Raw genomic sequence first — 26,168 nt, 5'->3', positions numbered from 1 at the left:
GCAATCAATTAGAAATCACTGAACTAACGAGAACTCGGTCTTCCACACTCTGAGAATGTTTTTCTAGTGAAATAGCAGAGAAGTTATGTTCACTTTGTATCCAACCTTAGTTCAAGCACAGAGTGTACTGTGAACAGTTCTGGCCTTCATATTATAAAAGGACAAAGGGTATAGAAGCTCTGAAAAATTATGTATAAGGATTATACTAAAACAAAAGGCTACACTTATCAGGCAAGGTCAAACAGGTTAGTCCTTCTCTTGAGAACGATGGAAAGAGGTGGTGTAGTAATTACATAACTAGACTGGTGGCCCATGCTAATAGCCTGGGAACATGGATTCAAATCCCACCATAACAACTGTTGGCATTTATCAATTGGATATCAATCTTGAATTGAATGCTAGTCTCAGGAGATGGTGACCATAAGACCACCTTGTTGTTCTAAAGGCCATCTCATTCACTAATATAATAAATTTGCAGGTGTTACCAGGACCAGCCTACATGTGACTCCGGACCCAGAGCAGTTCATACTGAATTGCCTTCTGAAACAGCACAGCAAGTCACGCAGTTCAAGGACAGTTAGGGATGAAAAAAAAATACTGTTTTGATAGTTTCAACTCCACTTTCCTGCCTCTTCCCCATAACCCCTGATTGATCACCTGTATATCTCACCTTTGTTTATAGTTAATGACCCAGTCTTGACAGCCCTCTGCAGTGAAGAATTCCATAGATCCAACGCTCTCTGAGAGAGAAAAAAATCATCCCTATCTCTATCTTAAATGTGCGATCCTTTATTCTGAGATAATACCCCTATGGTCCTAGACTCTCCTGCAAGGGAAAACAACCTTTCCCCAACTCACTGTTAAGTCCCATGAAAGCCTTGCATGCTTCAAAAAGTTCACCTCACTCTTCTAAACTCCAATGAGTACAGGTCCAACCTATTTAACCTGTCCTCATAAGACAGCACCTCCGTGACTGTTATCAGCCTGGTGAACCTTCTCTGGCCTCCAATGCCAGTATATCATTCCTTAGATAAGGGGCCCAAAACTGATCACAGTATTCCAGCTGTGGTCTGACAAGTACTTTGCATCATTTTAGCAAGACTTCCCTACTTTTATACTCCATTCCCTTTTAAATAAAGACCAACATTCCATTTACCTTCCCGGTTGCACCATCTGTCGAATTGTTACAATCAACCTCAGTGTTTCCGGGCTCAGGAGATGAAGAAACCTACTCCTGAACATTATTCCATATCAAGAAAGAACTGAACTAGGCTTGACAAGAAATATGTGCTGACGAGAAACCTCTGGAGTAGATATTTCAATCAACATGTTCAGAGAAGTTGTTGCCCAGCTCTGGAGTAAGGTAGGGCTTGAACCTAGGCTTCCTAGTTTAGGAGTAGGGACATTGCCCTTCTGACACAAGAACCCTAATGAAACATATGAGGTAAGATCAGTCAGTTCTCTTCAAATTCATTTCAATTACAGGAGAAACTAATCACTGGAGGCGCCCCAAGGTGGGGAAGGACATTTTGTCAATAGACTGGTCCGTTTAATGTCCTTCATATAGAATTTTGCTTTTACTTCATTTTATGGCCAAAACTAATGATCAATCAATTTCAAGCAGATTAAACTGCAATTCAGATTAATAGTCTTTAATTCATCCAATAATTCTTTGACAGGATTCTCCCTGTACGTTTATATGCATGTTTGTGCAGTGAATACTTCTAAACAACCAGATCAACAGAAGTATCATTGCTAGAATTGAGCAGTGCACAAAACACTTTAGAAAATTAACCCCTTACTAACTTGTAGTGCACCAGAAAAGTGACATATGTAATGGATAACTTTACACCTTGAATTTCTGAGGGAGGTCTCACACTGTAGCTTCATTCGGGGATTGGTGAAACGCTACAGAAATCATTGAAATGACGTTTTGTTCTGAAAAAGAGTCACTGGACTCACAACAACATCTCTATTTTTTAGCCAGTGATACTGCCAGACCTGCTGAGCTTCTGCAGCAATTTTTGTCCTTGTTTCAAATCGTCTACATCCCCAGTTCCTTGTTTAATTTTATTCAATTACTTTTTGTGCTTTTTTCAGATATTTTCACCAATTGTCTGCCAAGGTTATGATGAAATATTGGAGAACGCCTTCAAACCTTCCACCCTATAATATTTAACTCTGTAAACAACATGTGGTCGAGGCAAAATAACATAATAAAAACAAAGAGGAACAGAGGGAACATTGTGTCCAAAGACCTTCATTGGAAATGAAAATACTTACTTTTGAAAGTCAAGTTAATTTTCAAAATTTGTGTACAATGGTAACTTATTCAGGAATTAAATTGTAAATTTGTCACCAAATCGAGTCACTTACCACCAATTCTGCAGATTTCCTTGAGAATGTCATCAAATGCTGCAGTAAAGCAAACACATCATCAAAACAAAGAAATGTCTCCTGATTTACAGCAGATTAGAATATAGCAAACCCCATTATATTTTAGCATTATGGTTATACAGGTAGTAATGTTGAGTTCTTTTAAAAAATCAAATACGGTTTTGTAATAATCAGAAACGTTTCAGAAATCTCAATGTGTTTGTTTAACTGCTCCCAGGCTTCAAGGAGTCTTCTTGAGGCCTTTCAAAGTTGTGACAATTTCCCTCTAGACAGTCTCCTCTCAGTTACAGCTAATCTCGCTCCAAACTTGCCTTCATTTTTGAAGCTCTAGAATATAGTGCAGCCAACCAACTTGTTTCCTCCTCTCCAATCCCCCCTCTCCTATTTAGGTGATGGTTTTATTGTGAGACTATTAATCTGGAGACCCAGGTAATGTTTTGAGGGCCTGGATTCAAATCCCACCACAGCAGAGGGTAGAATTTGAATTCAATAAAAATCTGGAATTAAGAGTCTAATGATGACCATGAATTAATGACTAATGTCAGAAAATAAACATCCGCTTCACTAATGTCCTTTAGGGAAGGAAACTGCTATCCTTACCGAGTCTGGCCTACAAGTGACTCCAGATCCTCGGCAATGTGGTTGACTCTTAACTGCCCTCTGGGCAATTAGGGATGGGTAATGAATACTGGCTTAGCAATTAAAAAGAAGTCTGTCTTCCAACTCACTCCAACAGCCCTGAACAACGTGAGCAACAACATTCTGTTTGAGAACATTGTGCTAACCCTTCAGGAGGTTTCTATAGGACCAGCCGCTTCCATTGTTTTCCTTCATGTTCACTGCCTTGACCTACCTCCTATGAGTGCAGAAAGCCTATTTCTGGCACTGGGCTCTCCTCCCTTTCTGAACTTCAGTGCATGCAAGGTTCTTCCTCCTCATTATTTATTCAACCTTGGGTCAAATTCTTGGTGGGCATGAAGTCACATTGTGTTTGTAAGCCAAGGATACACTGTTTTATGTATGCATCACCACTCTTGAGTCCATAACTATTGCTGTCCTCCCCAACTCCCTAACAACATCTTGTGGTTGAAAAAGAACTTCTTGGAACTTGATAGTAACAAGATTGAAACTATCCAGTCCAGCACATTCACATCTTGGTTCCATACCCTTCCTGGATGCCTGGTTAGGACTGTAGGGCACAAATTTGGTATCCTGTTTAACATCAAGCTGAACTACACAGCTAGTTCATCATCAAGAACTGCCATACCTCAGCTTACAAATATTGATCTTCTCCATTCCACCTGGTCACCAAAGGAGTTGAGATCATCGTCTTGGCTTGTCTTTCTTTCTGACTTAAAGCCCACCCTCTAAAAACTCCATGCCATCCAGAACCCCATTACTGACATTCCATCTTTTTCATTTATTTTAGTTAATTGAAACAGTGGAAGTACTACGGTCAAGGCAAGCATTTATTGTCCATCCAACCACCTTCTTGAAAACAGTTGAAATGGCAGGTTCCCATAACCAATTCCACCCCTGTCTTGTTCATCTTCATTATCTCTACATCAACCTCAAAATTCAAATCTTTGATAATAAATATGCCTCGCTCTACTTTTGCAATCTTATCACTTTCTCTTCGCTTCATCATCAGTGGAAGAACCTCTACCACCCTCCCCACCCATGCAACATTACAGATCTGGGTCATATACAACAAACTCTGTCACACTACATTAAGTCAGTCAAACCAAATACTCTGTGCTGACCTAACAGTAGGTGATCTTCCTGCAGTATAGGATGAGCAGTATCAGTTATCCCATTGTCAACATTTTGTAATCAACCTGTTCAGAGATTTTATCGCACACATCTGGAGCAGGTAGGACTTGAATCTGGGTCTCCTAGCTCACAGGTAGGGATATTACCACTGGGTCACAAGACCCCCTCCCCCCCAAGAAATAAGAGCCATTGTGAAAATCAGCAATGTTAGCCAGTATGAGGATTGAAACCACAACCATGGTAACCATCAGAGCTAACCAGATACCATTCTGTAGAACCATACATTACTAGTTATGGGGTAGTTCTGAATGGTCAGTTATTGAGGTTGACTGATAAGTAATGAGAAATGATTCAATAGTTGTGAATTGGAATGTATTAGATATTCAAGAATTTTTACAAAACATTTTTCTGTCTAATACTCCATACTGTTTATTGTGCAAATGTAACAGAAATTTGCCCAGCAATAATTCTCCACTATGTGAAATTCCATTTATGGTTGAATACGTTGCTCTAATTAACAGATTAACTTAGTCATCCTACAGAACTCAGAGCTGTCTTGAAGTACTCATTGAAACCAATACACTTTACTATCTGATACAAATCTTTCTGCATTAGTAGACATCTTCAAGTAATATTGTAGCAACTTGCATGAGTCCTTCAACAGGACCAACTTGTATGGACTACAAACCAAGGAACTTTACAAGACAGAAGGACAAGGGCAGCATGAAACATGGGACTATCACTAACTGTAAGTTCCTTTCCAAGTCACAGGATCCTGATTTGGAACCACAGTATATCACTGTTCATTCACTGATGCTGGGTCAAAATCCTGGAACTGCCTCCCTAACGACTGCACAAGTTCAAAAACATGGCTCACTATCACTTTGTTAAAGGGAATTAGAAGTAGGCAATAAATGCTGGTGTTGGCCCTAGTGCCCACATCCCGTGAATGAATAAAAACATTCCTTTGAGCATTTCAAACATTACCGCATGTGTATTGCATGCTTGCATATAAATTACCCTGGAGAATTAGGTTTGATGATCATTGCTGTTCTCCGCACTGGTTAAAACATAAAACATAGAAACATAGAAGATAGGAGCAGGAGGAGGCCATTCGGCCCTTCGAGCCTGCTCTGCCATTCTTCACGATCATGGCTGATCGTCCAACTCAATACCTAATCCTGCTTTCTCCCCATAACCTTTGATCCCATTTGCCCCCAAGTGCTATATCTAGTCGCCTCTTGAATGCATTCAATGTTTTGGCATCAACTACTTCTTGTGGTAATGAATCCCACAGGCTCACCACTCTTTGGGTGAAGAAATGTCTCCTCATCTCCGCCCTAAATGTCTACCCCCAATCCTCAGACTGTGACCCCTGGTTCTGGACACACCCACCATCGGGAACATCCTCCCTGCATCTATCCTGTCCAGTCCTGTTAGGATTTTATAAATCTCTATGAAACACCCCCTCATTCATCTGAAATCCAGCGAAAATAATCCCAACCTAGTCAATCTCTCCTCATACGTCAGACCCGCCATCCCCGGAATCAGCCTGGTAAACCTTTGCTGCACTCCCTTGAGAGCAAGAGCATCCTTCCTCAGGAAACGAGACCAAAACTGCACACAATATTCCAGGTGTGTCTCACCAAGGCCCTGTATGACTGCAACAACACATCCCTGTTCCTGTACTCGAAACCTCTCACAATAAGTATTTGGGGAATCAATAGACAATTATAAATTCAATTTGACTTTCATCCGGTTTCCGAGGAGCAATCTCACTTCCCAATTCTCCACCTTTTTCAAAATTCTTCTTAAACATCTTTAACTGAGGGTCTGACCAACTTTCTGAATACTTCATGTGTCCTGATGGCAAGTTTTGTCTGTGAGTGCTCTTGAGAATTTGTTTGGGGAATTTTTATCTATTAAAGGTATTATGTAAATCTAAGTTGTTGTTGTTGTGTAGGCATTATGTAAATCTAAGTTGTTGTTGTTGTGTAGCTGTCACATTGTTACACTGACTGTCAGGCCTTTGATGTCTGTAGTGCTGTGTGACTCTGCTGTTACTATGGTGACTAGCACCCATAGGAAATGAAGCACTTTCCCATAGACACTTTCATTAAACAAATGGATGCTACTCAGCATCACATCAATAGACAAGTGCTCATTGTAGATCATCTGGTTGACACTGGGGAATGCAGCCAATGCAGGAAGTATTGCATTTCCTCAATTGGCTGCAATCCTTCAATACTGAACCACAATGTGATGATGAGTCACTTTCTTTCCTTTTTCTTCACAGATTATGGGTGTCACTTGATGCCCATTCCTAATTAACCTTGAAGGTACTTTGTCTCTAAATAATTCAGAGTTTTAATTAAAACAAAACATTCATACCTTGATTGAGCAACTCAAGAACACTAGAATCTCGTCCCCTTTCATCTGCCACCACTGCTTTATAAACACCTTCATCCTTCCTAGTGACCTGGAAGAAAAGTGATTCTGTGAAATACAAATGAAAACACAATGGGATCTGTGCACTGAGATTGTCCTCTTCAGAGTGGGATTCCTGTGGGATTCCTGCCCACTGCTCTGGATCTGCCCTAACCTCAGCTCAATCCCTGGGTGGGGCTCATTCTAAATTTGGTCATTACTGGTCAGATTACTATGCGCAATAGTGGAAAGTCCAGGTGGTGCTGATGTAGGACATCAGCACATCAAAGCGCATGTAGCACTGGAAGAAGTAGCGAGAAGCCATTAAGAGGTAGAAGAGGTAGTTCAATATGCGAGGAAGCTGCCAGAAGACCCTCAGTCTCTGTGGACACTCCAACCAGCAATGACTGGGACTCTGTGGACCTACCATCAGCTTTCAAGTAGTATCCTGAAGGTTGGTAATTGGGATGGGGAGAAGGGAACTTTCTAGGGGGTGGAAAACCCTCCTATTTGCATGAGACAGATGGGAAGGTCCAGCAAAAGGTAGCTCTCCAGAATGGCCTGATCAGGTGCAGAACACCCTGTAAGGCATCTCAACAAAACAAAGTACTGCGAATGTTGGAAACCTGAAATCAAAACACAAAGGCTGGAAATGATCAGCAGGTCAGTCAGGGTTTGTGGAGGCAGAGAGAGAGTTAATGTTTCAGGTTGATAATAATGACCTTTCAGGGGAATCCTATGAAAGGTCATTGACCTAAAATATTAACTCACTCCACAGATGCTCCTGAGCTGTTGCATATTTCCAACATTTTCTGCATTTTTTCTGGTAAAGCACCTTCTGTTCCTCAGTAACACCACTAAAGAATGGGAATATTTTGAATAAATTCTTTGCAAACTTATAAAAATAGTTTTCAATGTTTGCACATAGAACTAATCCGCAAAAGGAAACAAGTGCTTTTTATAATTGTTCCTACTTTCTCTGGTTATCAGTTCATTAAATAGTTTCATAACCAAAAATTAAACATTAATTACTCGGACTAATGCAAGCAGTTGTACATTGATACCTAAACTAAGAAACTATCCATTGTTGTCCTTCTTTGATATAAATGATTTGGATGAGAATATAGGAGGTATGGTCAGTAAGATTGCAGATGACACCAAAATTAATGGTGTAGTGGACAGTGATGAAATTTATCACAGAGTACAATGGGATCTTGATCAACCGGGCCAAAGAGCCAAGGAATGGTAGATGGAGCTAAATTTAGATAAATATGAGGTGTTGCATTTTGGTAAGGCAAACCAGGGCAGGACTTATACAGTTAATTGTAGAGCTCTGTGGAGTGTTGTCAAACAGAGAGACCTAGGGGTGCAGATACATAGTCAATAAATATGGAGCTAGAAAAGCAAATCCTGTCAGACAGCATCCGAGGAGCAGAAAAGTCAATATTTTGGGCCAAAAACCCTTCATCAGGACTGAGGAGGGATTGGGATTGGGGTTGTGGGGAGGGTAGGTGAGCTGGAGATAGGTAGATGCAGGTAGGGGTTTATTGTGGTTGGTCGGGGGAAGGGTGGGGTGGACAGGTGAGTTAGAAGATAGACAGGTTGGGAGAGGAGAGATTTTGAAGCTGGTGAAGTTCAATATTCAGACCATAGGGTTGTAAGCTCCCAAGGCGAAGTAGGAGATGTTGTTCCTCCAGTTTACATTTGGCCTCACTCGGATAGTGAAGGAGGCCAAGGATGGACATGTCATCAGGGAAGTGGGAGGGGGAGTTAAAGTGGATGGTAACCAGAAGGTTGCTTTGGTGCAAACGCAGACTCGGGGATTGTTTTGCAGAGCATCAGAGTGAGGCCAAATGTAAACTGGAGGAACAGCATCTCATATTTCGCCTTGGGAGCTCACAGCCCAGTGGCCTGAATATTGACTTCACCAGCTTCAAAATCTCTCCTCCCCAACCTGTCCATCTTCTCACTCACCTCTCCGCTCCACCCTTCCCACTGACCAACCACAATAATCCTCTACCTGGATCTACCTATCTCCATCTCACCTACCCTCCCCCCAGCCACCCTTCCCCTCCCAGTATTTATTTCTGGGCTCCTGTACCAGTCCTAACATGGGCTTTCCTGCTCCTCGGATGCTGTCTGATCGGCTGTGCTTTTCCAGCTTCACATTTATTGACTCTAGCTTCCAACATCTGCAGTCCTTTCTGTCTCCAGGTGCAGGTACATAGTTCCTTGAAAGAGGCATCGCAGGTAGACAGGGTGGTGAAGAAGGCATTTGGCATGCTTGCCTTCAATCAATCTGAACATTGAGTTGGGACATCATGTTACGGCTGTACAAGACATTGGTGAGGCCATATTTGGAGCACTGTGTACAATTCTGGTTGCCCTGCTGTACGAAGGATGTTATTAAACTAGGAACAGTGTGAGAAAGATTTACAAGGATACTACTGAAACTGGAGGGTTTGAGGTATAGGGAGGGGCTGCACAAGCTGGAACTATTTTCCCTGGTGCATAGGAGGCTGAAAGGTAACATTATAGAGGTTTATAAAATCATGAGAAGCATAGATACGGTGAGCAGCCAAGGTCTTTTCCCCAGGTGGGGGAGTCCAAAACAAGAGGATATAGGTTTGAGGTGAGAGGGGAAAGATTTAAAAGGGAAATAAGAAGTAACGTTTTTCACACCGAGGGTGATGTGTACGTGGAAGGTATATGAAATCAGAGGAAGTGGTAGAGGCGAGTACAGTTACAACATTTAAAAGACATTTGGACAGGTACATGGATAGGAAAGGTTTAGAGGGATATGGGCCAAGCTCAGGCAAATGGGTCTAATTCAGTTTGGGATACCTGGTCAGCATTGATGAGTTGGGCCAAAGGGTCTGTTTTTAATGCTGTATGACTCTATGACTCTAAATGACACAAGAACTTTGAAATTGGAACACCAATCAGCATTAACTCTCAAACCATTGTATAATTTTCAAAGAAACATCATGAGTGGGACTGTTGGACAGAGAACGCACAATGAGAATTTTAAGGTATCTGACAGGCCCAGGAATGCAGCCAGACAACACTTTATTACCTGTGAGATTGAAAGGGAGCTGAGACCAGTCTGAGGATCATATGTCACATCTGAAAGATTTTCCCCATCTTTAAACCAATCAATGCTGCTCTGGGTCTTAGTGTTCGACACCTGTTTAACGAGCAGAGTAAAACATGAATTAAAAATTGAGACATTGCTCCAGTGCTTCTCACTTTTTAATTTTGTGTTATGCTACAATAAATTATGATTATCAAGGGGATCAAAGGTTACATGGAGAAAGCAGGAGAATGGGATTGAGAAACATATCAAGCATTGTTGAATGGCAAAGCAGACTTGATGGGCCAAATGATCTAATTCTGCTCCTTTAGCTTATGGTCTTATGGTTTAAGATATAAATGAAGCTGCTAACAGAGCAGGGAATGTGGTAGTCTAGTGACAATATCACTAGGCTAGCAACTCAAAGGTTCAAACTGATGTTTTGGGGATGGGGCTCAAATCTCACCATGGCAGGGGCTGAGATTTAAATTCAATTACACATCACTGTTATACTTTATTTACAGCTTAAATCACTTAAATAATAATGCAACTTTGCCTTAAATAAAAAATTACCGACAGAGAGCTTTCTCACTCACAATTAAAATGATTATTCAGACATTGTGGTCGGTCATGATAATTTAATAAGCTTCCGGTATTTCAGATATTTGATTTTTGCCAGTTTACCAATGTTGGTTCATAAGGTGCCAGTTAAAACAAAAGTTTACTGTACTCCTTTTTTAACATGGCCTCATTATCACCTGATTTATTCTCTGTCCTACAGCATCGAAACAGTTAGGGCCCCTATAGACCATTCCAACCAGGGCCATCCTCCCCCTTGTTAACTCTTATCTCCACTCATAGGGATTCTACATCTTCCAATCCAAGAACATTTCTTTCTATCACTTATTAGATCTCATACTTACAAAACTACTCCACCACTGTTTCCTTCCTGCTTGTCCTCTTGAAAACTCATGTACCCCTGACTGCTTATTTCCCACCTATGATCTCAAGAGTAATTAGAGATGGGCAAAAAAATATAATTCACAGGATGAGGGCATCACTGGTTAGACCAGCATTTATTGCCCATCCCTAATTGCCCAGAGGGCAGTTAAGAGTCAACCACAAAAATGTGGGTCTGGAGTCTAAAGTAGGCCAGATCAGGTAAGGATGGAGATTTTCTTCCTTAAAGAAAGGTTGGTCCCAAGAACATTACCAGGACCTGTGGATTAATAGCTCAGTGATAATATCGCGAGGCCACCACCTCCCTTGAGTCCCTGACCCCCTCCTCAAATATTGTCCTTGCCAGTGATATCCACATTTCATGACAGATTAATGAAAATGAGCAATTTATTCTTATAAGACAGTTTCATACCTTACAAGTGAGAAGAAGATTACATTCTTCAGTCACTTCCCAGTGCAAGTACTTCTCAAAATAAGGCCCTGAAATTTTGATTAAATAAGGTTGAACATCAAATACAATTAAAAGTGAGGTATTAGAAGAATTCCTCGGAGTGAAATGTAAACGTTTCGCTGTGTGAAAATGTGTCAATGGAAAAAAAATGATCCACCATGCTTTTAAAATGTTGTAGTAATATAAAACATGCCTTCAGCAAAGTTGATATGCAGTATACATGTACACCTGATTTTTGACTTTGGTGCTCTGAAACACTTTCACACTGCTGCTACAGCTGTCACACACAGTTGCTCTCTGATTAGTTTGATCAGTCCCGTACTACATACTTTATAACACTTCTGAAAATATTGAGGCCAATTGGGAGAATCTGCAGTGAGATTTTACCAAAAAAATGGGGCGATATGGTACATTTGTGAGATCAAGAAGCTAAACATATGACAGGTGCCCTAAACCACCCCCAACCTGACTTGAATGGAGATGGGCTGATCTCCCTACTTCAAGGTGGCTAACACTAAACCAAACCCTAACCTTAATCCTGTCCTTATTCCTAACCCTATCCCTATCCCTAACCCTAGCCTGACCCTCTCCCTATCCCTATCCTTAACTCTAACTTAACCCTCTCCTTATCCCTATCCCTAACCCTGTCCCTTTCACTGTTGACTGGTTGGTATTTTAAATATTTTTAACGTGTATCCTCAGTGTAACAGTGATTCTCCTTTGAACTGGCCAAGTTTGTTCAGCCTTGGGATACTGACAGGTGAAAGGAAAGAAGAGGAGCTGAAGTAATTGGTGTCACAGTGTTCCTCATGAATAAAGAAATCAGGAGTAGGCCATTCAGCTCTTCGAGCCTGCTCTTCCATTGAATGAGATCATGGTTGAACTGATTATAATCTCAAATGAACATTCCCACCTGTCCTTAATAATCTTTTAATTCCTTGCTTAATAAAAATGTATTTACCTCTATCTCAATTTCAGACTGAGATGAAGAGAAATCTCTTTATCCAGAGAATGGTGAGTCTGTGGAATTGAGTTTGAGGCTAAAACATTGAACGTTTTCGAGGAGGAAATAGATATTGTTCCTGGGGCTAAAGTCGTCAAATGGCATTGGTGGAAAGCAGGAACAGGATACTGAGTTGGATGATCAGCCATGATCATATGGAGCAGTGGAACAGGGCCAAAGGGCTGAACGGCCTGCTTATTTCATTTTGGAAGGTCAAATTTGAATGCAGAATATAGGGGTAATAGCAGGATTCTTGGCAGTGTGGAGGAACAGAGAGATCTTGGCGTCCACGTCCATAGATTCCTCAAAGTTGCTACCCAAGTTATTAGGGTTGTAAAGAAGGCGTACGGTGTGTTGGCTTTCATCGGCAGGGGAATTGAGTTTAAGAGCTGCGAGGTTATGCTGCAGCCCTATAAAACTCTGGTTAGACCATACTTGGAATATTGTGTTCAGTTCTGGTCACCTCATTACAGGAAGGATGTGGAAGCTTCAGAGAGAGTGCAGAGGAGATTTACCAGGATGCTGTCTGGACTGGAGGGCAGGTCTTATGAGGAAAGGTTGAGGAAGCTAGGACTTTTTCATTGGAGCAAAGAAGGATGTGACTTGATGAGAGGTGTAGATAGAATGGTTAGTCAGAGACTTTTTCCCAGGGTCGAAATGACTATTACGAGGGGGCATAATTTTAAGGTGATTGGAGGAAGGTATGGGGAGATGTCAGAGGTAGGTTCTTCACACAGAGAGTGGTGGGTGTGTGGAATGCACTGCCGGTGCTGGTAGTGGAGTCAGATACTTCAGAGACTTTTAAGCGACTCTTGGATAGGCACATGGAGGATAGTAAAATGTATGGGTAAATGTAATGGTATGCAGGGTAGATTGATCTTAGTAGGATGATAGGTTGGCACAAAATAGTGGGCCAAACGGCCTGTACTGTGCTGTACTGTTCTATATTCTATTTTATGTTCCTATGTTCTCTGTTCCTCTACATTTCTATGTTACTTGTGAAAGAGAGTTTTCCTTCACCCAATTACTGTGACCTATCTGCCTGTGCACTCCTCCTCCTCATTGTATCACTTCTGACCTCCATCAGCAACCTCCTGTATTATTCCCAACTTCCATACAGATGACTCCCACTCCACCACAGCTGCATCAGAGTGCACCAGCCAAATATCCTGCACAATTGAAATCCTCTCCGCATTCAGAAACCTCCATCATATCCCTCGTGATCTTTCCCAGACTGTCTGATCCCAGTCTGGCTCATTTCCTTGATCTGACAGGCTGCATCCTACGGATAGGAAAGCTATAGAGAAGAGTTTAATTTGCAGAATGTGTGGGAATCTTATACTGTCTGAAAATACAGCCTGAGGATCAACTGTCCCTAATATCCATTCCTCTGTCATTTTGGGAATTTTTTAAACAAATAGTTTAAGTCATTAAATGCCCTCCATATCTAACTAGTTAGAAATTTAGGCTGTTATGATCCACCTGGGAAAATACATCAATTCTCAAGCTCCATTACTCCTGGGTCGACACAAAGTTTAATGATTTAAATCAAAACATGCAGAGTTCCTGATTTACTGGCGTGATGGAATCAGGTTAACAGGGAATAATGACCAAGTTTCTGTACTTAACAAGATGCGTGATTCATTACAAATAAAGAGCTATGAACTATCAACATATGGTCTAACGCATAGAAACATAACTCCCTCGTAAACCCTGCACATGCATACAGACAAACACAGTCTTTGGTTTTGCGGGTAAAGGGAATAAAACAAATTGGCAAACACAGTTCAATAGCACCAGAACTGGGAACAAAAAATGCTGGAGATCACAGCGTGTCCATGGAGAGTGAGCAAGTCTCATCAGAGTCACCTAGGCTCGAAACGTTAGCTTGCTGTCTCCCCGTAGATGCTGCCTGACCCGCTGTGATGTCCAGACATTTTTTGTTTTTGGCTCAAATTCCAGCATCTGCAGTAATTTGCTCCTTCAATCGCACCAGACCCACAGTTTGGTTGGAAAGGAAGCAATGGCCAAGGTGACATGGCGGTGGCTGGGGTTTTGGGATAAAGCAGTGACAATCTGGGCAGGGGACAATGAGCTGGCTACGGTACCATCGTCATAGATAGTGTGGTCCAATTGGACACATCTGCTCCTCCTGGTTAGGCATATTTCCAAATTTACCTTGTTAGTTACAGCCTTCCAGGTGGCCCCTTTAAGACTTTAATAACCATTGAATCTACATGAGTCCATTTCTAGATTTGAGTTTTTGGTGTTTAGCCAGAGCTGGTTGCCTGAAGAGAAACAAATCATGCAACATGGGCCTCAAACAGCTCAGCCACTTTTATAAGTGAGGGTCCAATTGTCTGTTTGAGGCATGGGAACTGCAGGGGGATTTATTGAGCAATACATGCGTGCTGTCAATGCACAGTCAATTACCGGAGGGTTTAGACAATATGTAAACTGTGAAAGACATGCGATCTGATCAAACTCCTCATGTCTTTCATTCTAATAAAAAAAAGGTTTTATAGCTCGTGGTTTCTGAAGTACAATACTTAAAGGACTGGAAATAATGCATTGAACTGCATCGTTTGAAGTATCAAAGCCATTTTCCTGCTGCTGAGTTGAAAAGAACCTTCAGAAAATTATTTTTGCTGTTTATGAAATGTCTTGAGATGTGTCTTCATGTGAAAACCAATATTATAATATCACTGTTTATTTTAGTCATTAGAAGGCTGCAATCAGTGATAATGTAAAATAATGACAATCTCAGCAACAGAAAATCTAACCACATACACCCAACAGAACAGATTAAGAATAATAAAGTGGTCAACTACAAACTAAATCTTACATAAATGTGGCTGGATGAGAGGAATTAGTGCATTAAGGTAAAGAATTGTCAAGTAGTTTTAATGAATTTATGCCCATGTTCAACTAAAAGTCTGTTTAAGACTATGGACATGAAGATTGCAATGTCACTAGGTTTTTACTTTATTTTTATGTTCCATGTGCAAAACGAATATTTTTTATTTGCTGTAGCACCTGTAATGATCTAAATGCTGAGTAAGCTTCTGAGTGTGTGAACTCTCTCTGGTTCATTACCAAACATTGAGAGGAAACGTCCTTCGGTTGATTTAATTTAGTAAAAGCAGATATTATACTGTTCTTCTGCAAAACAAAACTGGCTACATTGCAGCCAGTTCCAAACACACTTGTCATGCAAGGGAAAAGCTGCAATATAAAACTGTAAATTAGTAACTGAACCAGGGTCAATGACCTTGTGTAAAGGCCCTTCACCTGCAATGTAACCACACAAATAAGGTTAGTGACATTTTGCACTTAGTTACCTTGTTTTCTCTCCCATTCATTCCTTTGGAAATCACACTGTGACAATATGTCTTTGAACTCTGAAAAAAATCAGACACAGAAAAGCATGTATTTTAGGTGTTTTTATGTTCTATTTAAGTGTCTTTTAATTGACGGCCAGTACATGCTTTTACCAGAGTTAATCCCTAACTCCCAGTCAGATAGTTGAAGTTTTATTCCTGGTGGGTGAAGATGGGAATTGCATTCTGATTGAAATCCAGTGGGACATTGTAGCTTAATGGCTCTCGGTGGGACTCCTTATCGCAAGGATGTGAATACACTCTCCTGAAAATTAGGACTAACTTTCAAAGATAGTAATTGCCCTGCACACAATATTTATTCAGTAACTGAGTTTTACTCAGTATGTTAATACTTTCACTAGTTTGCAGTGTTCTCCAAGGACAGACTATAGACACACGATTCATGAATCTGTTTATCCTTTTTAAAAATCCATCTATCAATATTTCATCAAGATTAAGCTGATTTTTTGTTGTACAGGTACGTAGTAGATAGGTATAAAGTTACAACATCCAAATCAGGCCATTGTGTCTATGTCAGTGTGAATTCTCCAGATATGTAAATAGCTCATATTAATTTATTGCATTTCCTTTTCCCCACCAATCTAATCCAAACTTAAATGTTTTGACATGGTTTCCGTGTCAAGCACTAATCCTAGTGATGAATGAAACTCTGTGTGAATAGGCTTCCATTGTTAGCTGCTGACATGGTTTTTTTCTTCATGATTCCTCAACATCAGGCGTCAGTCTGTTTCTATCTATCATGTTCCCTCCTTTTGCACTTTAGATTTCTGTGTTTTCTATAGCTAGATTGCTCCTTTCTTTCCTATAACGCTTGTACTCAGAGTTGCGAATCTGTAAAAGCTGACTCTTTGAATGTGCACAAGTTAGAAATTGATGGATTTCTGATTATGAATGGTGTAAAGTGTTATGACACTGCGTGAGTAAAGAACATGGAACAGTTTGATCAGTCATGTTTGTACTAAATGGTGTAGCATGCTGGGCAGGCTGAATGGTCCAATGCTGTCCTTCATGTTTCAATGTTCCTAAAATTTGCACCAATCTAATTCTGGTGCTTTAGTTTTTGCATTTGCCACTTTCTAGTTGTAACGTCACCCTGAGGGTCATTACTGTCATGGTGCTCACACACATTTACTTAACGTGTGATGTACCTTATTATTCTTACTTGTCAATTGGCAAATACAAGAATCGGTTAGACTAGTCTCTATGTACTTTGCTCTCGAGTTTCCAAATACCAATTAAATGCTCCATTTTAAGAAAGTGCCAGCACAAAACACAGCTGTTTGCCAGTATTCACCAAGTTAAAAATAAAGTTTAAAAAGCTTGTATTTTCACTGTTTTTACGACAACTCACAATTAGTGCCTTTAATACGGTAAACATCTGCCCCATGCAAAAAAATTGACGCAATTAAAGAGCATGTATTTTGAGAAACTTTGTAATGAAGGGAGAAAGGTGTGATTGTTAGGGAGAGAGTTCCAGATTTCATTCTGGGTGGGGAAAGAAAGGAAAATCCATAACATTCCAGAATTGGAAGAGTTCAGGGTGTGGCACAGAATTAGAAGAGATTAGAAAAGTTGGATGAGCAAGGCCTTCAGGAGAACTTTAAAACACAGATCTTGAGTTCAAAGCTGAATGGGAGAATGGAGAATGGGAGTGATATGTGAATGGACAGGGAATAGGACATGACATGGGAGATATAGCTTCAAACCATCTAAAATTCCACGTAGAAAACTTGAGAAGATGAGACTGGAGACAATGAAAATAAAGGGGACAGTTACAGCAAATGTGTGGTTGGAGAGGATGAAGCAACTTTGTGGAGGTATAAGTAGTTTGCTGAGAAACAGGGCATGAGGTTTGAAGCTTAGGTCCAAGTTAAATGGGAGTTAAACACTCTCAAACTCAGTATCTGGGAAGCAATCCAATGTGTGATTGCCTCATTGAGTTTGTGTTATGACATGTTAAATAAACCTGCTGTTGGCTGAGTAACTCCATTAGCTTTCTAGATGTGAAAGTGTAATTCAAGAATACATTCAAGTGAATTATTAACTTACTTTCATCAATCAGCACCAATGTGAACTGACCCTTGGCTTTTCCATCCTGCAGCTGGGCAGTGTAGGAGCCTTCATCTTCATCAGAAAACTTCTGAATGATCATTTCTATAATCCCATTGGCTTTATCAAAATTGATCTTGTGAGTCTGCGTGGAAAAGTGTCCATTTTTATCATTTCCTTTTCAAATTCCAATCTTTCATTTCCTCTCTTTCATCTTTTTTTGTTCACTGTGAATTTACACTTCCTACAACTCAACCTCAGCCATGACAACAAGGTGCAGGGCTGGATGAACACAGCAGGCCAAGCAACATCATAGGAGCAGAGAGGCTGACGTTTCGGGCCTAGACCCTTCATCAGAAAAGGGGGAGGGGAAGGGGGTTTTGAAATAAATAGGGAGAGAGTGGGAGGCGGATAGAAGAGGGATAGAGGAGAGGATAGGTGGAGAGGAAACAAACAGGTCGAAGAGGCAGGGATGGAGCCAGGAAAGGTGAGTGTAGGTAGGGAGTTAGGAAGGGGATAGGTCAGTCCAGAGAGGACGGACAGGTCAAGGGGGCGGGATGAGGTTGGTCGGTAGGAGATGGAGGTGCGGCTTGAGGTGGGAGGAGGGGATAGGTGGGAGGAAGAACAGGTTAGGGAGGCAGGGACTAGCTGGACTGGTTTTGGGATGCGGTGGGGGGAGGGGAGATTTTGAAACTTGTGAAATCCACATTGATACCATTGGGCTGCAGGGTTCCCAAGCGGAATATGAGTTGCTGTTCCTGCAAACTTCGGGTGGCATCGTTGTGGCACTGCAGGAGGCCCAGGATGGACATGTCGTCTGAGGAATGGGAGGGGGAGTTGAAATGGTTCGCGACTGGGAGGTACAGTTGTTTGTTGCGAACCGAGCGTAGGTGTTCTGCAAAGCGGTCCCTGAGTCTTCGCTTGGTTTCCCCGATGTAGAGGAAGCCACACCGGGTACAGCGGATGCAGTATACCACATTGGCAGATGTGCAGGTGAACATCTGCTTGATGTGGAAAGTCTTCTTGGGTCCTGGGATGGGGGTGAGGGAGGAGGTATGGGGGCAGGTGTAGCACTTCCTGCGGTTGCAGGGAAAAGTGCCGGGTGTGGTGGAGCTGGAGGGGAGTGTGGAGTGGACAAGGGAGTCACGGAGAGAGTTGTCCCTCCGGAAAGCAGATAAGGGTGGGGAGGGAAAGATGTCTTTGGTGGTGGGGTCGGATTGCAGATGGCGGAAGTGTCGGAGGATGATGCGTTGGATCCGAAGGTTGGTGGGGTGGTACGTGAGGTCGAGGGGGATTCTTTTTTGGTTTTTATTGCGTGGACGGGGTGTGAGGGATGAGGTGTGGGAGATGTGGGAGACATGGTTGAGGGCGTTCTCGACCACCGAGGAGGGGAAGTTACGGTCCTTGAAAAACGAGGACAACTGAGATGTACGGGAGTGGAATGCCTCATCCTGGGAGCAGATGCGGCGGAGGCGAAGGAATTGGGAATAGGGGATAGCATTTTTGCAGGAAGGTGGGTGGGAGGAGGAGTATTCTAGGTAGCTGTGGGAGTCGGTGGGCTTGAAATGAATATCGGTTTCTAGGTGGTTGCCCGATATGGAGACAGAGAGGTCCAGGAAGGGGAGAGAGGTGTTAGAGATGGTCCAGGTAAACTTAAGGTTGGGGTGGAAGGTGTTAGTGAAGTGTATGAACTGTTCCTCAGCCTCAGCCATGTTTATTTCACAATTTCTCAACCTGATTAGGTAAAGAGATACACAGTTCCTTATTCGTTGCATTCAGGATCTCAGTGGCCCCTATCCCTCAGTATATTATTGTCAGCTCACCCTCAGAGCAACGTGCTGAGTAAAAGTGTAAAACCTAAACATACACAGCCAAGCCTCTCTCCAATTGGATGACAGTGAATGTTCTGCTGCAGAAAATTACAGCCCTTTTACAGAAAATCAATATTAGCTGACATTAACACAAAACATGAGTGAAAGCAATTGGTTTCAAAATTCAACTTAGAGGGACAAAACTGACTAAAAACTTAATGATTGCTGGTGTATGTTTGTTCAAGGCTACTTTTAGGTTCAGGAATTCATACCTATTCTGGAACTAGGAACTAAGAGCACTCTTGATTTGCCGAAAGGATCATTATTGTCTATGAAGCTGCCAATTCCAGACCTTTTCTCTGGATTAAAAACTTCATATCATTTTTGAAAATGTCTTCTATTGTATGTGTTTGCAGCTACAAAAACCACAATGGTTTATTGTTCATTTGCCTGTACTTGTAAACATTGTTTGTCTACAGCACACCTTCAATCCCTCTTGGTATTTTAGCTTGTAATTATTTCCACTTTTTTGCCAATTTACATCCCTTTCGGTCTTGTAACCATGTCAATTCTCAATGGGTTACAGTTTCACGTTTCAACATCCACTTGCCCAATGGGAGACTCTTCATGTTGAAATGAGCCAGCTGGTGAGCTATTTGATCACAAAATACAACAGCATCGAGGCTGAGCCTAATATGGTGCCTGCTCTACACCCACTGCACACTTGAAGAAGCAGTTGCTGGATTGATATCAGGATTAGGAAGGAACTGAAATAATCCCAGAGACTAGTATGCTGTCATCAAGTCACCCTTTATTTATACGTGGAGAGTCCTTAACACTGATCCCGCTCCCTCAGAGTCAGCTCTCAGAATGAACAGAACCTCTGACACTCCTGTTTATAACTGGACCAGATTAACAGCCCCAATCAGGAAACTCATACTGTATGAGGTCCACTTAGCTAACCTCATCATAGTCACCTACAGGAACATCAGTTCATTTTCCCCATTTACATCTGGGGTCAGCTGACACATGAACACTTTTAAAAATCCATTTACATGATGTGGCTAGATTAGTATTCATCGCTCATCGCTAATTACCCTGGAAGTGTGGGAGTGGTGAGTCAATTCTCTGAAATAAAGATCAGTAAAAGGTCATGCAGGCCTGACTGGGTAAGAAAATTAGTGATCCATCAATGATTTTTTTTAATGAGAATCCAAACCCATGGTCATTATTGCTAATTTTTAAATTCAAGATGTGTTTAAACTTAAATTCCTTAGAAGCTGTGGTAGGATTTTGAATAGTCATCAAATCATTTGTCCAGGCTTAAGGGTTGCTACTCCAGTAATAAACCACCAGATATTGTCACCCTCATGGTCCCAAAATACAGCAGGAATTGAACTCTTCTATGTTAATTTACAATTTCAAATTCAATTAATGAAATAATCTAACATAAAAAGGCTAATCTCAGGAATCAACCTGTCCTCACTGACTTATATTGGTGCCTAGTTAAGAAATAATGTGAATTTGAAAATCTCATTCTTGTTTCAGATCTCTCCATGACCTCACTCTGCTTTCATAAATTCCTTCAGCCTTAAGATCCACCAAAATATCTTCCTTCCTGTAGTTCTGATCACTTGACCATTCTCTATCATACCATCATTGGAGATGTGTTCAACTGCCTGCTTCCTAAACCCTAGAATTCTCTCTTTAAACCTCTCTGCCTCTCTACCTCAAATCAAACACCTTTTTTATTATCTGCTCTAGCAGTACCAACACTCCTGGAATGACCAGTAGCCTATTGGATTCATTGCCAATCTCCCAGTGGCTATTAAAAGCAAGCTGGGAGCTTGTAGATCGGTTGGGGGTTGCATTAATTCACTCTGAGCATTCACACAGTCCATTTTGTTGATTGTAATAGATGATGTGCAATTGCAGGCAGCTCTTTGGTGTTATCATATAGTTGGGTCTGGCAGGGATGACTAGGACTAAAGGGATTATGGGAATAAGTGATGGTAATGTTAATTAATGGACTTGACTGGGTGTGTATAAATGGGGGAGGTGCTCTTGCGGGACTGTGGTAATGTCCTTACCTCTGAACTAGGAGACCTAGCTTCAAGATCCACCTACTCCAGCAGTGTGTCATATCACATCTGAACAGTTGATTAAACATATCTCTAAATGCTGAAGATGTAATCTGTGTTGTGTGAGCTGATATGGAACCAAGACTGGCAAAATAAATGACTGGACTCTGTCTAACCAGCATTTAGCCTCTGGTATTTAACATGGTGCACAGGCGTAGTGTGTAGACATGGTTACATTGCAGTCATGGGGGTATACTGCATTGTCAATGCTCACAGTTGCCATTCCTCACTGTCCTGCCTGATGTTTTCTCACCAGGGACCAACACTGACCCTGACAACGAATACCGAGTGAGACTCAAGTCACAAAGTTAAGCCAGTGAGACTTGAGTGAGATGGACACAGGGAACAATGAGTCCAAACCCGTCTATCTAGCCGGGAGAAAAAGTTACTAGTTGGAGCAGCTGATTAAGCCATGGGCCCTGTCTGCCTGGAAATTTCATATTCACCAGTTCAGCATCTAGTGAGCTTTAATGGCTCTCAGGTTGGAAATGAAAGACCTGCTGAGAGTCCAAAACTTGAGTTAAGACAGAGCACTGTTTCCAGCTTCCTGTTATTGGTCTGGATTGGTCTAGAAAATTACATTGATACAGCTTAAAAACTACAAGACATTTGACTCCAAGTCTCAGAGGGCTGAGGTTATCTGGTTAAAGGAGCATTGGTGCTTAGATAAAGCTGATCTAATAGTTTCTGCAGTTATTCACACAGCTCTAAAAACAAACCCCATGAAACAAAATATGATGGTTTTATTTCAAATGGGTTTGGAAATTACATTTGAAAAGACATTTTGGTGCATTCAGCGCAAGTTGTTAGTGTTAGCACTAGGATCACATCTCTGCAAAGACAGTTTGGAGATCATAAGTGTCCATTTCATTTCCCGGAACTATTCTTCAATCATTGGCAGAGATGTGAATCAGTACTTAATGAGAAAGAAAATTACAGTTTTAATAATTAAAATATCAAATTAATGAAATATTTACATAAAGTCTTGCAGATAAAGTGAGGGTTTGCTTAAAATATAACCATTTATCAGAGCTAAAAATGAAAAGTCACAGGAAAATGAAGTTACAAATGAAATATTGTGTATTGAAACTATGAAACTAAACTTACCGGAGTGCTTGAAACTTCCTTCTCATTAAAGATGAATCGTAACTGTGCAGCTGGTGATAAGCTCTCGACCTGCAGCCAGAGACGAACAGCACCCTTCTCCAGATGCTCAACAGCCCAATTCGAATTTACCTTAATTACTGAAACAACACAAACCAGCCAGCTGTATTAACAGCTTTTACATTTAGATCTCATATCAATGACTTTTCCACTGTGGCTTTGATTACTGGCAGTAATAATGCCTCCATCTGTCATAGATCAACTCTAAGGCCAATTACATTGTGGGTCCATCACTTTTTCATCTTCACGTCTATTTGTAACAGAGCTCCCGTGATGTTGCTCAGAATCAAACAATAACAGGACCACACTATTTGTTATTTTTAGGAGACAACACCTGAGTAAGACCTCAGTGGGGTGCGGAAATTGGTTCACTTAGGAATTTGGTGCACAGGAGAAAGGAGGTGAACGGGGGACAGAGGTGAACGGCAGGTAGAGGTGTATGAGGTGGAAGAGGTGAATTGGGGGAAAGGGGTGATTGGTAGAAAGAGGTGAATGGGTTAAAGGGGTGAATGGAAGGAAAAGAGGGCCCTGAGGAAGAAGTGAATGGGGAAAGGCATGTTCCAACTTCTAACTGTTTATCCATCTCCTGCAATCGATGAATTTTTCTTCTCTTGACCCTAAAATAGCAAAGTGCAAGTCTCTGTTACATTACTTCAGTTGTATTACTGAACAAAGACACATTTACTCAGACCTTTCTGTCTTGCACTAATCAGGACAATTTGCAAGAAATGCCAAAGTAAAGGAGGGGGGCAACTTTTCACACTGTATTAAAGTTGATATGTTGGCAAGTGGACTCTGATTGGTGGAAGCGTTGCCATGGGAGAAAGCACTTTTTCAGGCTTGGTAAGATTTTTTTTTTAGAAATATCAAGGTCAGCAGATATATGAAGTAAGGACAGGGTAGCTCCAATCTCAAGATTCACATTCTGTGCAACGTGGGAACTCCAGGATTTTTTCTGAGTCCTGGATAGCCAGTTGGGAATCAGCGGCCTGAGGTCCCAGTGTTAAAACAGTGAGCACTGGTTGACATTGCTGAAGGGCATTGTGAGGCTGAGAGCTACGTGAATGGTTATAGATGTCACTCTGCAACTTAAGAGTCTGCAGGGAGTGAGGGATGGCTGACCATCCAGCAGTCAAAAAGGATCAGGCAGATGGCACAGGACGTGCCGAGTGCCCCCCACTCACTGAACAATAGTCTGTTTGTAATACTGAGGAGAGGGTCGTTCATTCAGGAATTATACCAAGAGCAAGTTCATGACACCATGGGATGTTCAGTTGCACAAGGGGTTATAAAGAAGCCTAGGGGAATCATTGTGATCGGAAATTCGATAGTTAGGGGAATGGATTAATGTTTTTGCAGCTGCAGGCCGGTGTATTGGCTCCCTGATGTTAGGGTCAAGGATGTCACTGAGTGACTGTGGAGTACCCTGAAGGCAGAGGGTGAAGAGTCACTGGTTGTGGATTGGGGCTGACAGTCAGACAATGGGAACAAGTAGGAGATTAGTTAAGCTGGAACTCAAAAATATTATTCTCCAGATGATTTCCAGTGGCTAGAGAGAGAGTTTCAGACCCTTGGAGCATTGGGATGGAGTCTGGGGCAGATGAGACCTGTGCAGGCTGGGGAGGTTAGACAGTTTGTGATGTTGATTGAGGGATAGACACTTTTCCAGACATAGGGGAGGACTCTCAGCCTCCCCTTTGAGTTAGTGCCATGGGGTCCTTTATGGGGTCCACCCAAGACAGCAGTTTAACAACTCATTCAACAACTCCAACAATGCAACATTCCTTCTGTCCTGCATTGGAGAGTCAGTGTAGATTAGATTTTGAGAACTTTAATGCTGAGGAGGTTAGAGGGATGGCTAGAGTGTGGCACCTAATGGAATCAATCGTGCAGGTTCAACCCCTGTGATCGCTGAGTTAGTTCTTGGAGCTTACCCCTTAGTGCTATTGTAGCATAAATGATGATGAGCAACCCTCAAACAGCAACACATTACAGATATGGAGATTTTACCATCATTTTTCAACAATAGAAGAGAAACATTGGATCAACAGAAAAAAAACTTACGTGGGTTTCTTTTTTGATGGCTCAGTTTCTTTAGATTCTGCAACTCTGCAAAAAAAAGTTTACATCCTTAGACTTCAAACTAGTAAGGTAGGTTAACAAGGTATGGAACTGGATGAACACAACAGGCCAGGCAGCATCAGAGGAGCAGGAAAGCTGATGTTTCGGGTCTGGACCCTTCTTCAGAAATGAGTTTGCTTTTCGTAAGATTGGAAATAACTATTTACCTTCATCTGTTAAAGTATGACTGGATGAAACACCATCAGTTCCGGTTACGATGACAGAGTAAGTACCCAAATCCTCTTCCGAAGGATCAATCAAGATCAGTTTAGATCTGGAAAAAGATTTCAGTTCACATTTCTCACAATCGCTGTAAGACAATCTGTTGTAGAATTTTCTCTTTTTTAGCTAAAGATTTAGATCAGGTATTCCCTTTGGATTTCTTCTCACTGGAATGGTAAGTAAATGGGACTTAGACACTCCTTACAAACTTTTTTATTCTCTGAATATAAAGACCATTGTCTGGTGATCCAGTCAATGCTGGGAAATAATTTCAAAAATTAATTTCCATTTTTCCAGTAAAATTTTCTTTTCTTTGCTCATTACTTTTTTTCTTTTCTTGTGTTAAACATATTTTAAGCCAAAAGAATATTCACACTTCAACATAAATATGGACAAAGATGTGGAAAATAAAATGCTGTAAACAGGAGGACATAGGAAGTGGGTAACTAAAGGAGGAGGTGATTGCAAAATGGAAAATAAAACTATTGGCACTGAACATTGCCTTTCCAGTTTTTCAAAATTTGAGATTAATTGTCATTAGCATTTTCTAGTAAAATGTTCTAATCCTGGATTGAGAATAGAGCAAATATAATTCATCACCCATCCATCCACCCAGTGATCTGAGGTCAAGGCTGTGGTAATAATGAGAGCAACGTAATTACTGCGTTGTCAATCTGGTTCTATCTTGTTTCTAATTGTTCATTCTGAGATTAAAATTCCAGAATGTTCCAGATTCTTACGTGTCTCCGGTTGTTTCAATCAGCACTCTCTCAGGGGTTGATATTTCTTGGTAATCCTTGGACCAAACAAACTTTGATGCATCCATAGCCTCAGGGTTCTGCAAAGCCAGGAAAATATTTCCATCTTCGTCCACACCGATATCTATCTCTGTGGTGCCTGTGCAAGTTAACAGATTTGTCTCATTTCACATTTATACATAAGTATAAATTTATTTATTAAAGTCTATCAATAGCAAATAAAAATGTATTATAAAGCAATTTACAATTTAGTCTGGTGTGTTTTTCTTGTAAAAATGGAAATTAATACTCGACTCATTCCAGCAAGAAGCTATACCAGGTTGCTGCAGTCTTTCAGTTATGTGGCTCAGAATACCAATCTTTTTATTCCAAATAAATGAATGCTAAAATTCTCATAATTTTTTTCCTCTAAACTTT

At 41.2% G+C, this 26,168-nt stretch overlaps 1 protein-coding gene across 1 annotated transcript in view; it reads right to left on the bottom strand.

Annotated features, from left to right (window-relative positions):
• Positions 1 to 26,168, bottom strand: part of LOC109933070 (myomesin-3-like) — a 64,912-nt gene that overhangs the window by 16,328 nt on the left and 22,416 nt on the right. The window contains exons 9-18 of the mRNA XM_048612910.1: positions 25,734 to 25,912; positions 24,939 to 25,045; positions 24,715 to 24,759; positions 22,594 to 22,730; positions 17,535 to 17,679; positions 15,426 to 15,485; positions 11,043 to 11,110; positions 9,674 to 9,784; positions 6,562 to 6,649; positions 2,377 to 2,415 (exon numbers count right to left, since the gene is read on the bottom strand). Of these exons, the coding sequence (XP_048468867.1) occupies positions 2,377 to 2,415; positions 6,562 to 6,649; positions 9,674 to 9,784; positions 11,043 to 11,110; positions 15,426 to 15,485; positions 17,535 to 17,679; positions 22,594 to 22,730; positions 24,715 to 24,759; positions 24,939 to 25,045; positions 25,734 to 25,912 (979 nt within the window). The remainder of the gene's footprint in view (positions 1 to 2,376; positions 2,416 to 6,561; positions 6,650 to 9,673; positions 9,785 to 11,042; positions 11,111 to 15,425; positions 15,486 to 17,534; positions 17,680 to 22,593; positions 22,731 to 24,714; positions 24,760 to 24,938; positions 25,046 to 25,733; positions 25,913 to 26,168) is intronic.

Source organism: Rhincodon typus, chromosome 27 (genome assembly GCF_021869965.1).
Source record: "Rhincodon typus isolate 14 chromosome 27, sRhiTyp1.1, whole genome shotgun sequence".
Taxonomy (NCBI): domain Eukaryota; kingdom Metazoa; phylum Chordata; class Chondrichthyes; order Orectolobiformes; family Rhincodontidae; genus Rhincodon; species Rhincodon typus.
This window is presented reverse-complemented; position numbering and strand designations above follow the sequence as displayed.